General features: G+C 41.5%; 1 protein-coding gene across 2 annotated transcripts; it reads right to left on the minus strand.

Moving 5' to 3' along the window:
- Positions 1-928: 928 nt before the first annotated feature.
- Positions 929-9143, minus strand: ccm2 (CCM2 scaffold protein). 2 transcript variants are annotated; one of them, XM_076755494.1, is made up of 10 exons: positions 8743-9143; positions 5039-5215; positions 4812-4895; positions 4526-4709; positions 4115-4251; positions 3746-3881; positions 3478-3535; positions 3221-3356; positions 2974-3112; positions 929-2242 (listed from the first exon to the last, which is right to left on the minus strand). In XM_076755494.1, exons 1-10 carry the CDS (start codon positions 8770-8772, stop codon positions 1947-1949), a joined length of 1377 nt encoding a protein of 458 aa, XP_076611609.1. In that variant the 5' UTR covers positions 8773-9143; the 3' UTR covers positions 929-1946. The 2 variants fall into 2 exon arrangements, with proteins under 2 accessions (XP_076611609.1, XP_076611611.1); XM_076755496.1 differs by lacking the exon at positions 8743-9143 and adding an exon at positions 5984-6083.
- Positions 9144-11812: the final 2669 nt, after the last annotated feature.

The raw sequence follows: 11812 nt of genomic DNA on the forward strand, positions 1-11812 counted from the left end.
ATGAAGCTTTCAGTGAAACAAGTAAACCCATCTGATTCTTATTAAGGTGATGAAGTCACTACAGGGGCTCCAGTCGCTGCCGTAAAGATGCTAAACTCTTTCACTGTTTATAAAACAGCATGGGATCCCTTAATGACTTAATTAAACCCACTGATCTATTTAATAATTACTTTACTTTGAATGAGGCACTTCAATGAGTCATTCTGCTCGGTCTAAAATTGGATTAAGAGGAGAATTTACAGGAGGCCAATTAGGCTTCTGCCAAGTACTGTGAGAAAGCAGACACATCGAAAACAATCATTTACTCTCCCTCTGTACCCAAACAATGAAGCAGCATTGTTGCAAATGGGTACATCTAACCAAGAATAGCTTGTCTGTGTGATGAGAAAGAATCTGTTTGCTCGGTGAGATCAGAGGCTTCTTGGTTGGCTCATCCCTTTGTTGGAGGCAGACAGCGTCTCAAGCCAAAGCGGCGATCTGAACCCAGGTGTCGTGTTCCAGTCTGGACATGCACTCCTACACCTCTGCTCCACAACAGACACGGGGCAGCCCAGACGGCAGACAAACACCTGCTGATTCCTGCTTGTTTTGTACTTTTAAAACTCAGAGAGGGAAATCATATCAAAGGAGATCTGTAGAGGACAGAAAGGAATGCGCTCGACTCAGACTGTCCTGCCAATTTCTCGTCCCTCACACTCACAAAGCTAATCCCTCACTGTGAGGGCGACGTCCAGCGTGACTGCTTTGATGAAACTCAGGCAAGTTCCACAGCAGCTTAGGTGCATCCAAGCAGATGATCAGTCAGGGAGGATCATAATCACATTACAAAACCTTCACCTCTCCTGTCCGTTTCGGTGCATGAAAGTCAAATTAAATGAGGAGGTTAGTCTCACTTTAACCACGTGTTTTAAAAGACATCACAATGTTTGGAGTTTTACACCAATCCATTTAAAGTAGCTGTTATTTAATAACCATGATTTGCTCAACAACTGTAGTTACAGTTCATAATTAGCTGTCTGTGCGTGACAGACAGTTGGCAGCAGTACTGCAGTGTAAAGGCACGACGACAGATACATGTAATGTGTCAAGACATAACAAGACGACCTGCAGGAGAAGAACAAAACTTTTAAATCATAAATTTACATCGGCCATAACTGGCTTTGTCAAATACAGTCCCCATTCAGCCGCTTGAACTGGATGAGAATTTTCGTTTTTACAGCATTTCCTTGGTCAGTTGAATAAGACAAATTTCTATAAATGAGTAAACACTGGTAAGAAATGATAGTGTAAAAACAAAGTGGTACACAAATCTTACTGGAAAACAAAATTATATATAGCAAAATGTTACACTCTCACAGCAACAGGCACATGTGAAATAAATGAGGAAAACCAAAGTTCTCCTTGTGGATGAAGCTGATTGACCTATAATAATACAAAAAAAGCACAAACCAGTACATCCTCAGTCTTCACCTTCTAAGAACATGTAGACAGCCCTCTGATGGACCCTCCAGAGTCTTTGAGGGGATTCAGAACAGACTGGAGAATTCTCAAAGACTCTGGAGATTTGCGCTACAATGCTGACAGCAGTGGCAGATACTGCCAATAAATGAGTACAAAAATCAAAAGGAACTTCAAAAATATATCAAAGGCCATGAATCCAAAAGTAGGGAACTGACTGCGTGTCACCTGCAGGGTCTGCATAAGTGCATCTGCTGACTTCATGTTTTTGTGGTAACAGGTTGAGGTTTTTCGCAAGTGCGCAGGGACTACGGAACGTCCTCTTGACAATCAGAGGAAAATACAATTAACCAGTTCTCAGGTCAGTGCTCAGGACCACCTTCATCTGATCCGTTCAGCTCATGCCCACTGTTCATTTGAAGATTGGCTGCCATTCTGTGTCAGCTCTTGCAAAGAAAAAAAAAAAAAACCTCCCATTGCTCGCCGTGTCAGGGCGTCACTCCCTCCTGGTCCATGCTGCAGCCGAGAGCTTCGATGTCATTGCTGATGTCAGTGATCATGCGGTCCCATTCGTCTCCCTCAGAGGCGTCCTGGCCCTCATCCGAGGCAGCGCTCCCTCCGGCTGCTCCGTTACCATTGGTGGTAGAATCGGAAGCGGAGCTGGCTGTGCGCCGGTAACGGCCAAAGCTGTCTGTAATGATGCCTCGGCCGTCCTTCACACCAATGGTCTCGAGGAAATTCTCAAAGTGCTGGCTGTCCTTCTCTGGTATGAAGGGACGCAGGCCTGCAGGGACACATTATAATGCACATGGTCACGGACTGTGTCTGACGTGACATCTGTCCTGTTAGCAAAAATGTACAACAAATGTGTTTGTGCTATCTTTCTATTCAAAAGCAGGTGGATTTATATTATTGAGGACACACTAATGCAGATGGAAAGAAAACCAGAAGTGACTGTGAGGCGTGGCTTTACTGGTATAACCACCAAGCAATAATATGACACTAATGTGGCACAGTCAAAACCAGACCGCATCAGCACATCGACCTATTTTAAGAGCAGATGCATAAATCCCAGTGTGATTCAACAATCGAAGTGGCAGTGAACACATCAGTGTCACCATGACTTAAGATGAGACCAGTTCAATACACAGGACACAAAACGAGGCTCGTGCAGTGAAAATGATTCAGGATAACAGTACTCAGTTAGCAAACACTCCCTCACTGATCTGGTTAAGATAGCATCAGTGATTCATCCATGATCACACAGACTGACTCATGATACCATAAATCCAATTTCTTTAACACAGTTTGAAGGCGCAATTTTACTTTTTTTGTACGTTTGTTGTGCTTTTCTATTAACAGTTTCATTAGATTGCTGATGGATCAGCTTCCAGTTGACTCAAACATATTTTCCAGTTGTAACTGTGTAACAGCCTACTGTTAATCTGCTTTTCAGACCAAACTTTGTGCTTAAAGTGCTGCATCTTAACTAATGGGGACACAGTGTGGTCGTACCAAGTAGAAGGAACTTCCTGCTGTCCCCATAGAGTTGTCGCAGGTTAATGCAGAACTCATGGATGGAGGCACCGTTACGGTATTCATGGAGCAGGGTAGCAAACTGCTGGATCTCCTGTGATGACAGTTTGGTCCGCAGCTAGTAGGGGGAGAGATTGAAAAGTCAGAATATGAATTAGTACAGCTTGAAAAAATGTCTTATTACTCTGGAAAACAGACAAAGGAAGAGAAGGTGAAATCGTCGTACTGTGGTCATGTAGTCCTGCAGCAGCTCTGCAGCAGTGGTGCTGAGCTCCCCTTCACTCGCCGTCTTCGTCTGAGGGGACGCTGGGGTGGAAGCGGATGGAGAGTTTTCTTCCGCCTCCATAGAACCCTGGAAAGGACTGAGAGAAGACGGCACCCCTCGTAAGTGACAAGCAAGAGTGACCCACTTTACGCTTCTTGAGTACTGTGACTAAAATGGAAGCCTGTCATTAAGGTAGAACTCTTCACCTGTGTACTTACAATGTGTTGGCTTCCTCTTCATAGGCCTCTTTAACATCCACTTTACTTGAAGAGTCATCTTCAAAATAAAAGTACATATTTACAGATTTACATCGACTTACTAGCTTGAGAGGGAGGTAAAACCAAAGACATTACACTGATGAATATTACACCAAATTAAATTTACAAAGCACATTTGTGACGCTTGTATAGAGAAATAGAATCAATAATCTGTGAAACTGGTTAAGTTTGTTTTTCTCGAGTGAGCAAGTCTGTTTTTTCCCCTCACCACTGTATAGAGAAAGGTGTCTGGTAGGTGTAGTTGCTCCATCAAAAATGGCTCTGTCCAAGAAGTCGATGGTTGATTCAGTGTAAACGATCTGAAAGACCTGGCTGAGCAGAAGACACAGCTCCTCTGCTGCTGCCTAAAAGACAAAAAAAAGGGACACCATTAACAATGCACTCTTCTGCAGAGACTTATCGATGACAGTATGCTGTAATACGTTTTTGTCATGTCAGCATTATCACAACATCCTGTAACTTCATTTGAAATTACCCCTGTATGAGACTGATGACAAGTGCACCATTGCTTAGCTGTAATTTACCATTTGTGGTCTTCATACCACTAGGAAACATCACTGCAGATGCAACAGAATACCTTATTATCAACGGCCAGCACAAGCAGGCAGCAGACTTCTACAAGCACGGCTCCACTCTCTGATAAGGAGCTCAGGGTCTGGGACTTGTTGAGATCAGGACACGAGCTGGGACAAGGAGAGCCTCCTGACTCCTGGGCTGAAACACATCCAAAATACATTACATACACATAGAAATACAAATAATTTGATAACTCAAATGTTGAATTTTTGTCAACTTAACAGACACTATTTTGGACATTTTTGAAATATGTGAATCCAAACTTTTCTTCATTATTGGGACACATTATTTGAGTTACCAAATAATTTAACATCATTGCTGGTTCCTCTCCCAGAAAGATGTCGATCAAGCACTTGTTTCAAATCTGATTTAGTAGGACTTTTTATTCTATTTAATTTTTTTTTTTTTTTACCTGTTTTAATCACCACGAGGTGCAAAGAGTCGTCCCTGATGTAAGAGACAGCAGCGATATCATGGATGGGCACTCTAAGGATGATGTCTTCTCCATCGCGCCACACAAGCTTTATGTTGTATGCCGACAGGCTCACCACTGCGTCCTGCTCTGACGTCAGCTGGCCTGCCAACTGATGAGACTTCTGAGGATCACAGAGGCACACAATGTGGGTAATTATCCCCTGATATGATAGAAATTAGAAATAGCACATCATCAGGTTAAATGCTCTCACTCAGATACTCACCCTTGCAGTGTCAATGAGCTGCAGCACTTCTGTGCGACTTGATGGGTTCAAGTATCCTGGAACTGATGTCAGCTGCCCCAAATACTGGACAGAACACAACACAAACTATTCACTGAGAGTTGTACAAAAATCCAAAAAACATAGTGTAACTAATAGCCTGTAAATCATTATTTCCTCTGAACTGAACAATATTACAACATTTTAAATATATGGGTGGTCACACTCACTTTGACTTCCTTCTCAATGTAGTCATTGAGCAGGATGTCCGGGTCGATGCGGTGGTCGGGCTGAGAGAGTGAGAAGGTGTGGAGGGCCCTGCGCTCAGTGGCTTTCTCCTGAGCCTTCTTGTCTCTGCCCTTCTCTCCTTTCAGGAAGACTCGCTTGAACGGAGACACGATGCCAGGCTGGCGAATAAAGACAAAGAGAGTACATTTACTACAGTAAATGACACTCAATGTGTGCGGATATGTAGCATTTCAAACTCTTTCATTTATAAACCGGTGGCATTGTATGTTTCAATGCAACAATACATTACTAATAGTACAGGACCATTCATATTCACCACATACATAAAGTTGCAATGAGCTGGAAACACAATAAAGCAATTGCAAATGCAGTGCAAGATCAATGCCCCACCCCCCCAAAACAAGCAGGAACTATATGAAACTTCTGTTGACAGTGGTCCTTGTATGTCTTGTCGTTTCTGCTGACGCTGCCTGGCCTCGCTGTGCTGGTAGCTGCGGAGTAAGACACAGCAGATGGACTCTTTGAGAGTCCTCCGCGTTACCCAATATGTGTTGCTCAAATGTCAACAGTAGCATGTGCAAAAGGAAACTCTGCGTTTTGCAATACTGCAGCGGTTTGCAATTGGAGTCAGTGAAAAAAAATGGAGAATCACATCTTAACATGTAAATCATGAAAAATGGAACTTAAATCATCAATGAGCTGCTGCCACATAGAAAAAAAATTCATTCTCCTTCTTTTCTCAAAAGAGTATCTGTATTTACTTTTGAGCCTCTTCATTGCTTTGCTCTCAAATGACCCACAAAAAAACATGCAATTATATTATTATTTAGCTCTTGCATCAACAGGTAAAATGTCAACACCATAGCCTTGACAGGCGTAAGCATATGTATAATACAAATCATTTCAAAAACTTTTAAAAAGCCTACCTCGTTCTCCATGAACCCACACACAACAAGAGTCTCCTATTCAACAGCAAGCACACAGCCTGGCAGCTACGCTCGCACTGTCTGCACAAGTCACCTGCTACCTCCACTCACACACAGTGACAGCTGCCAAGTGGTGACATACAGGATCCAACACAGTGTGAGTGTGTACGTGAGGGGTGTGACCCCCCACAGAGGAAGGGAAGTGCATCTGTCGCTGCACTCAGGCACAACTACAGGAAGGGGACTAACCACAACTTCCTGTGATGACACGCGCACTGATGCTTTGAATTTTGATGCTGCAGAAGGCCATTTTTTAAACGTTCTTTCAAAGTAGTTTTGAAAACCGCTTCACAGATGTTGAAGACAAAAGAGTGTGTGTGGTGATAATCAGTTTTACTCCAAATCTTCAAATTTTATTGTGATGTGACAACTGCTGCCTTCAATCAGTCGCTCACTCAAGACACAGCTCTGCAGCTCCAAGTCCATACATGTCGCTGTTAAACCACATGTTGCATCTACATCACTGCTTATGCTGCAGATTAAACAGGGCAAAAAGTGCAGACAATGACGTAGCTCTATAGGACTTGTTTCCTAGACTTTATAGAACAGCACAACCTATGACCACTGCATTATTTAACAGTTTGGAGCTCATGTAGACAAGTGCATTAACATTTTATGGCTTCTCCTTGTGAAATGTGAGACAAGAGCTACCATAGCTGACCCCTATTTTTTGGGGTGAAAGTCAGTTTACAAAGAAATATAAGTGAGGACAGTGAATGGTGTCTTTGTGCTGTGATGGCCAGGTGGCCAACAAGTGCAGGTGTACTTTCAAACTTTCTCACACATGAGAACAATGCAGGAAAACTTATAGCAGGTCAAGAAAAACACTGCTGCTTTTATCTAACCTGCAGCACTTTCATTCAATAAAGATGCTCTTCATTCTTGATTTCATAAGAGTCTGTAAGACATTACCAAGCCAGCTGGCCTTAAAGCAAGCAAAGCATTCATTCATTCATTCAGTATTCACTCTGCGATGTTCCTGTAAGCTAAATGAATAGTGAAATTCTGTAACTTTTCCAGACAGTTACCAGACAAATCCCAGTCGAAGTTACATGCTGTCCCAGAGATTCCCTGACACAGAGGACACTTTTGTCATTGAGTTTATACAAATCAGTAAGCAAAGTGAAAAGTATGAAGGGGTCTGAGCTTTCAATTGAACCTGTGTAATGATCCAATATTCTGTAAGATGAACATAAAAATACATCTGGGGCAAATGCTGTTCACTATCACCGCCAAGTGGCACAAACAAGAACTGTACATACTGGTAACACTGATCCCTATTACAGATCATGGACTCTGAACAGTAGGTGCTAAGCCTTGTTGAAAAAAGCACACATTTTCATTTTTCTTCTGGCAATAATACGGCAAAAATCATAACCACTTTCATGAAGCTGAAACATTAATTTGTACTGAGATTAAAAGGAATATTTCCACCTGAGGATATCAAGACTTTCCAAAAAGCTAAAAGACTACAAGGCAAGTGTAAATAATTTACTATGAGTATCTTTTTTGTGGTCACAATAATTAGGCAACTTATGATCAGCAATAAGTTTTTTAAGAGCAGGCTTTGGGTTCGTTAACACTGCTGACAAAAACATTTCCTTGCCCCAACAAACCGTCTTAACACTAGGATATCACTTCATTTCCGTGCAAATTCCCCTTCACATCAGGAGGAGGTGGAATTTGATGGGAAGTAACTGCAGTGTTATTGTCATGGAAAAATGATGGAAGGAGGAGCACAACCATTGCTAAGATGTCACCTCAGACACATCACTTCTCATTAGGCTGCCCAGGCTGTGGGAGCTGGACAGTGTCCTGCCCTGTAGTTTCCTCCTGTGCCAGCCAGAGGAACAGAGGGGAAAATATCCCTTGTGTCGGCTCTAACACGCAGATCTGTGTCCATTTCAAACGGGATCATAATGTAATATGTATGTCCCATATGTTTGAGACAGGGTGGGGTGGCTGGCACAGGCAGGGAGTGCTGCTCCCCTCCAGCATGACACTTATACTCGCTGCCTTTGACAGCCTGTGTTGACCACACAGATCAACCATGACCCACGCCTACACGGCACAACGAAGGTAATGACTCTGGGAAACCTGGCTGTGTGTACATTAGCTTCTGACACTGCGGTTTATAACCGTCTGTGTCACCCTCACTATTTATAACACCACAGCTGTTAATACATTAACCACACGGTCATTAATACAACAATGGCCTCTAGTTAGCGTTACCACTTTTACCACAACGACCGCACACTACACCTGAACACATTTTAATGCTGTACAAAGCGAAATAGGCAAACTTGAAGTTGATATTTATAGAAATATGAGCAATAAAAACTTGGTGAAGCTCATGGTAATCTTGAACTGAGACGGTGACGTTTTAACATTAACTTATAACACTTCACTCTCCTTTAGGCTCAATCTGTTGCGCCTTAACTTACCTTTATTTAATGTCTATTCGATGAGTGAAGTTACACATTTCTCCTCTTTAAAGCAACGCTGGTTGATAGAAAAAACAACATATATTTCAGCGTGTATCTTGAGTTCTTTCCCACTGTCCGTTCATATTTACTTGATAGTTAGCTGAACTTTAGCCATCTAACAGCTAAACTCCCCCGGTCTCACTAGCTAGTAAGTTAGCATGCTAGCTAATCAACTTGCAGTACAAAGTAGCCTATGTCAACTGCCCGACTTACCTTTTTCACTTTTTTCACATCATCCTCCATGTCTATGTAAAGGTCCTCTTCTTCATATTCAGCTCAGCGTGGAGATCCAGGTGAGACAAGACATAACCACCGAAGCTTTTAACCAGCACTCATCTGACAGTAGTTAGATTACTAGCCTATCTTAGCTTAGCTTAGCCTAGCTTAGCGTTGATAAAGCGATGCCCGGATTTGAGCCGATAGCGAAATGCCATCCTCAGTTTTGCCTTATCCGTCAACCATTAGTTGAAACGCCGGCGTTCCAGCAGCTTGAAAATGATATGCTTTAGTGAGGCTAAAACAGCTAAAGAAATAGCCTGTAAACAAGACAAACTCGGATAAAACAGGCAAAACTTTTCAATCGTGCCGCCATTTTGGGCGTTGAACTGTGGTCCAGCATGCTTTGCATTGCACAAACCAAAACAGCTGCTCGTGAGTGGCTCAGCGATAATACCGCGTTTGACCGCACGGAACTGCGGAGTCACCTCACTTTACCTTGACTTAAGAAGATTATCAATGAATTCAATGACAGAGACTCGTTTCAGACCAAAGAACTACAGCCATTCATGCAGACTGCTTTAGTTACTTTTTGTTTGCTTGCTACTGCCCTTTGCTAATAACTCCTTTATGTCTCATTAGAAGAGGTTGAAGTTTTGACACTTCTGTCCAGTCTTCTTTAGGAAAGCCCCAAATCTCACTTATTGTTCATCACTTAATTATGCACAAGATCTTTAAATAACAGCTGATATATGTGACTTAAACCCTTTCAGTTCAAGTGTACCTGTGAGCAACACCAGTTCACCTGGCACACTTAAATATACTACAGCTGTGATTGATGTTACACCTGTGCTTTACTGCAAAGGTGAGTCTAAATTTCTTGCCCTGAGAAGAGTTTTACCAATAATCTATAAACAACAGTGGCACGATGAGGCTGATAAAATGCAAATGTCTCACCTGTGACCTTTTTGAGGGTGGTAAGAGACAATGTCTTAGTTTTTCTATGACAGGAATGACAGCGAGAGGCAGACGAGACAGGAAGAGAGAGAGACAGAAACAAGAGGCAAGACGATGTGGAGGTGAAAAAGAATCTCTCTCAAGGTTTGCTGCAGCAGTGCCAGGTAAGATCTGCACATGTCCAGTCAGTATTCACTTGGTAATCATAAATCTGCCCTGGTTTTCCTAAAGCTGAGGGGGGCTTTGTTTGAAGTGTATGAGATTGTTAGAAAATGTGACTTTGATGGCCTTTCTGTGATGTGTGATTTCTTTATGTAAATTATAAGAATTAAAGGCACCAGTTCTGATTTTGCTATGCTAAAATGTGAAAATACACGTGGGCATCAGTGCAGGAATACAGCAGAGTAAGATCTGCCAAAGTATTTAATTCAGTAACCTTGTGTTCAGGTCTGCCGGGGCCTTATTTGGCTTCTGGTTTATGTGCGATATAAAAATAGAGTTCTCAGCAGATGGAAACTCTCAGTATACTATATATTTTCAAGTGAATCATATTGCATTTGCAAAATTTGCCCATCGAAGGATGACCTCAGACTCATCCTCCAGATATCCACTCACCATGGAAATGCAAATGTAAGCTTTGCCCACGTCTCCACATCTATATCTCCACTACTGTTGCAAAATAAATTCTTCAATCCTCATTAAACTTCCCCCAGTTAGTCACATCTTACCCCTTTGCAAGCCATATACTGCAGCTTTGTTGAAATGTGTCACGTGCATGTGAATACAGTACTGATATATTGCACTTTCAAATACTATATTTATTTTTCTCTTCTGGGATGAACAGTCTGATATATGAATCTACAGTAAGGCTTAACATTACATTTTCAGCATAATATTTCTCTTTTCATCTAAAAACCAAAACATACAAAAAGAACTTTAGCACCATATGTTATTAATAATATTCATATTGTTCCCAAAAATAGGACATCAGTTTTGCTTTTTTAAAGAACGGGGATTCCATGAAACAATTTACTTACATTTTATATTTAACAACAACAAAGAAATCATTCCTTATATGTTCTCAGTCACAACATAGGTTGTATGAGTACACTTTCATGAAGATGCTACAGATTGTAGCGAATTTGCTTACTGACATTGTGCCAACTTTTGGAATACCCCGGATAAATCATGTAGTCTAGGGAGCATCCTGATAGATTTGTGAAATACACCAACAAGCTAACACAATCTAGAAATTGATTGAATATAAACAAAGCAATATTTCCCAACACCTTTGATAACAATTTCCAAAAATCAGCAGCAATTAATATGACAACCATAGTTGCTTCATTGGAATATCAAATCCATTTTTAAACAAAATATTACAGCCAATTCTACAATAACAACAAAAATAGATACACACAGATTAAGGACATATAGATGACAGGAATTTACAACACAGCAATCACGTTCTATATATATATTTTTTTTACCCAGATCCCAGTAGCAGAAGTACATTTGTGCTCCTGTGCATTTGCCAGAAAGACGCAGTTTGTCATCTGCCGGTTTCATTCTCTCAGAGAAAAGAAAGAAAAAAAGTCCTAGTGCAGATTGAATCATTGTAAAATAAAAAAACATACTGTATGCTGAAACCAGTATAATAAACAGTATATGAAAAGTAGAGTAACTGTTGTTTTTTTGTGCAGTTTGGAAAATCAAAATGGCACCATTGAGAGTTGAGTTCTGCTGTAAACTGTGTGGTTTTGAGGTGCTAGTTCTGGAGCATTTTCAGACTGCAAGTTTGTTAGGCACAGGCCCGTCAGTCACCCGGAAGGCTATGCTCTCAGAAAGCCAAAATGTGGACTGCAGTCCACAGTGGTAGCACCGTTTTAAATGCATTTATTCAGCACCAGGTTCTAAACAAAAATCAGAGAAGGATTGAAAGTAAAGTAAGAAAATGCACCGTTTTATCATCTGAACATACTGTGCCATTGGTCAAACAGATGGTCCTGACACAAAGGTACAGACTTAAACCAAGTCAAACACTACAGTGACCTGCTGCTACACATTAATGCAGAAATCAGAGGGTTTGATGTGCAGTCGAGAGCACTTA

Source organism: Chaetodon auriga, chromosome 18 (assembly GCF_051107435.1).
Source record: "Chaetodon auriga isolate fChaAug3 chromosome 18, fChaAug3.hap1, whole genome shotgun sequence".
NCBI classification, from domain to species: domain Eukaryota; kingdom Metazoa; phylum Chordata; class Actinopteri; order Chaetodontiformes; family Chaetodontidae; genus Chaetodon; species Chaetodon auriga.

What these genes read in the sequence shown, in the direction of transcription:
- ccm2 (XM_076755494.1), bottom strand. Translation starts at nt 8,772, where the DNA reads ATGGAGGATGATGTGAAAAAAGTGAAAAAG. An exon ending in TGCTGGCCGTTGATAATAAG is followed by an intron (nt 3,882 to 4,114) that starts GTATTCTGTTGC and finishes TTTGTCTTTTAG; the next exon opens with GCAGCAGCAGAGGAGCTGTG. An exon ending in CAGGAAGTTCCTTCTACTTG is followed by an intron (nt 2,243 to 2,973) that starts GTACGACCACAC and finishes GTGTCCCTGCAG; the next exon opens with GCCTGCGTCCCTTCATACCA.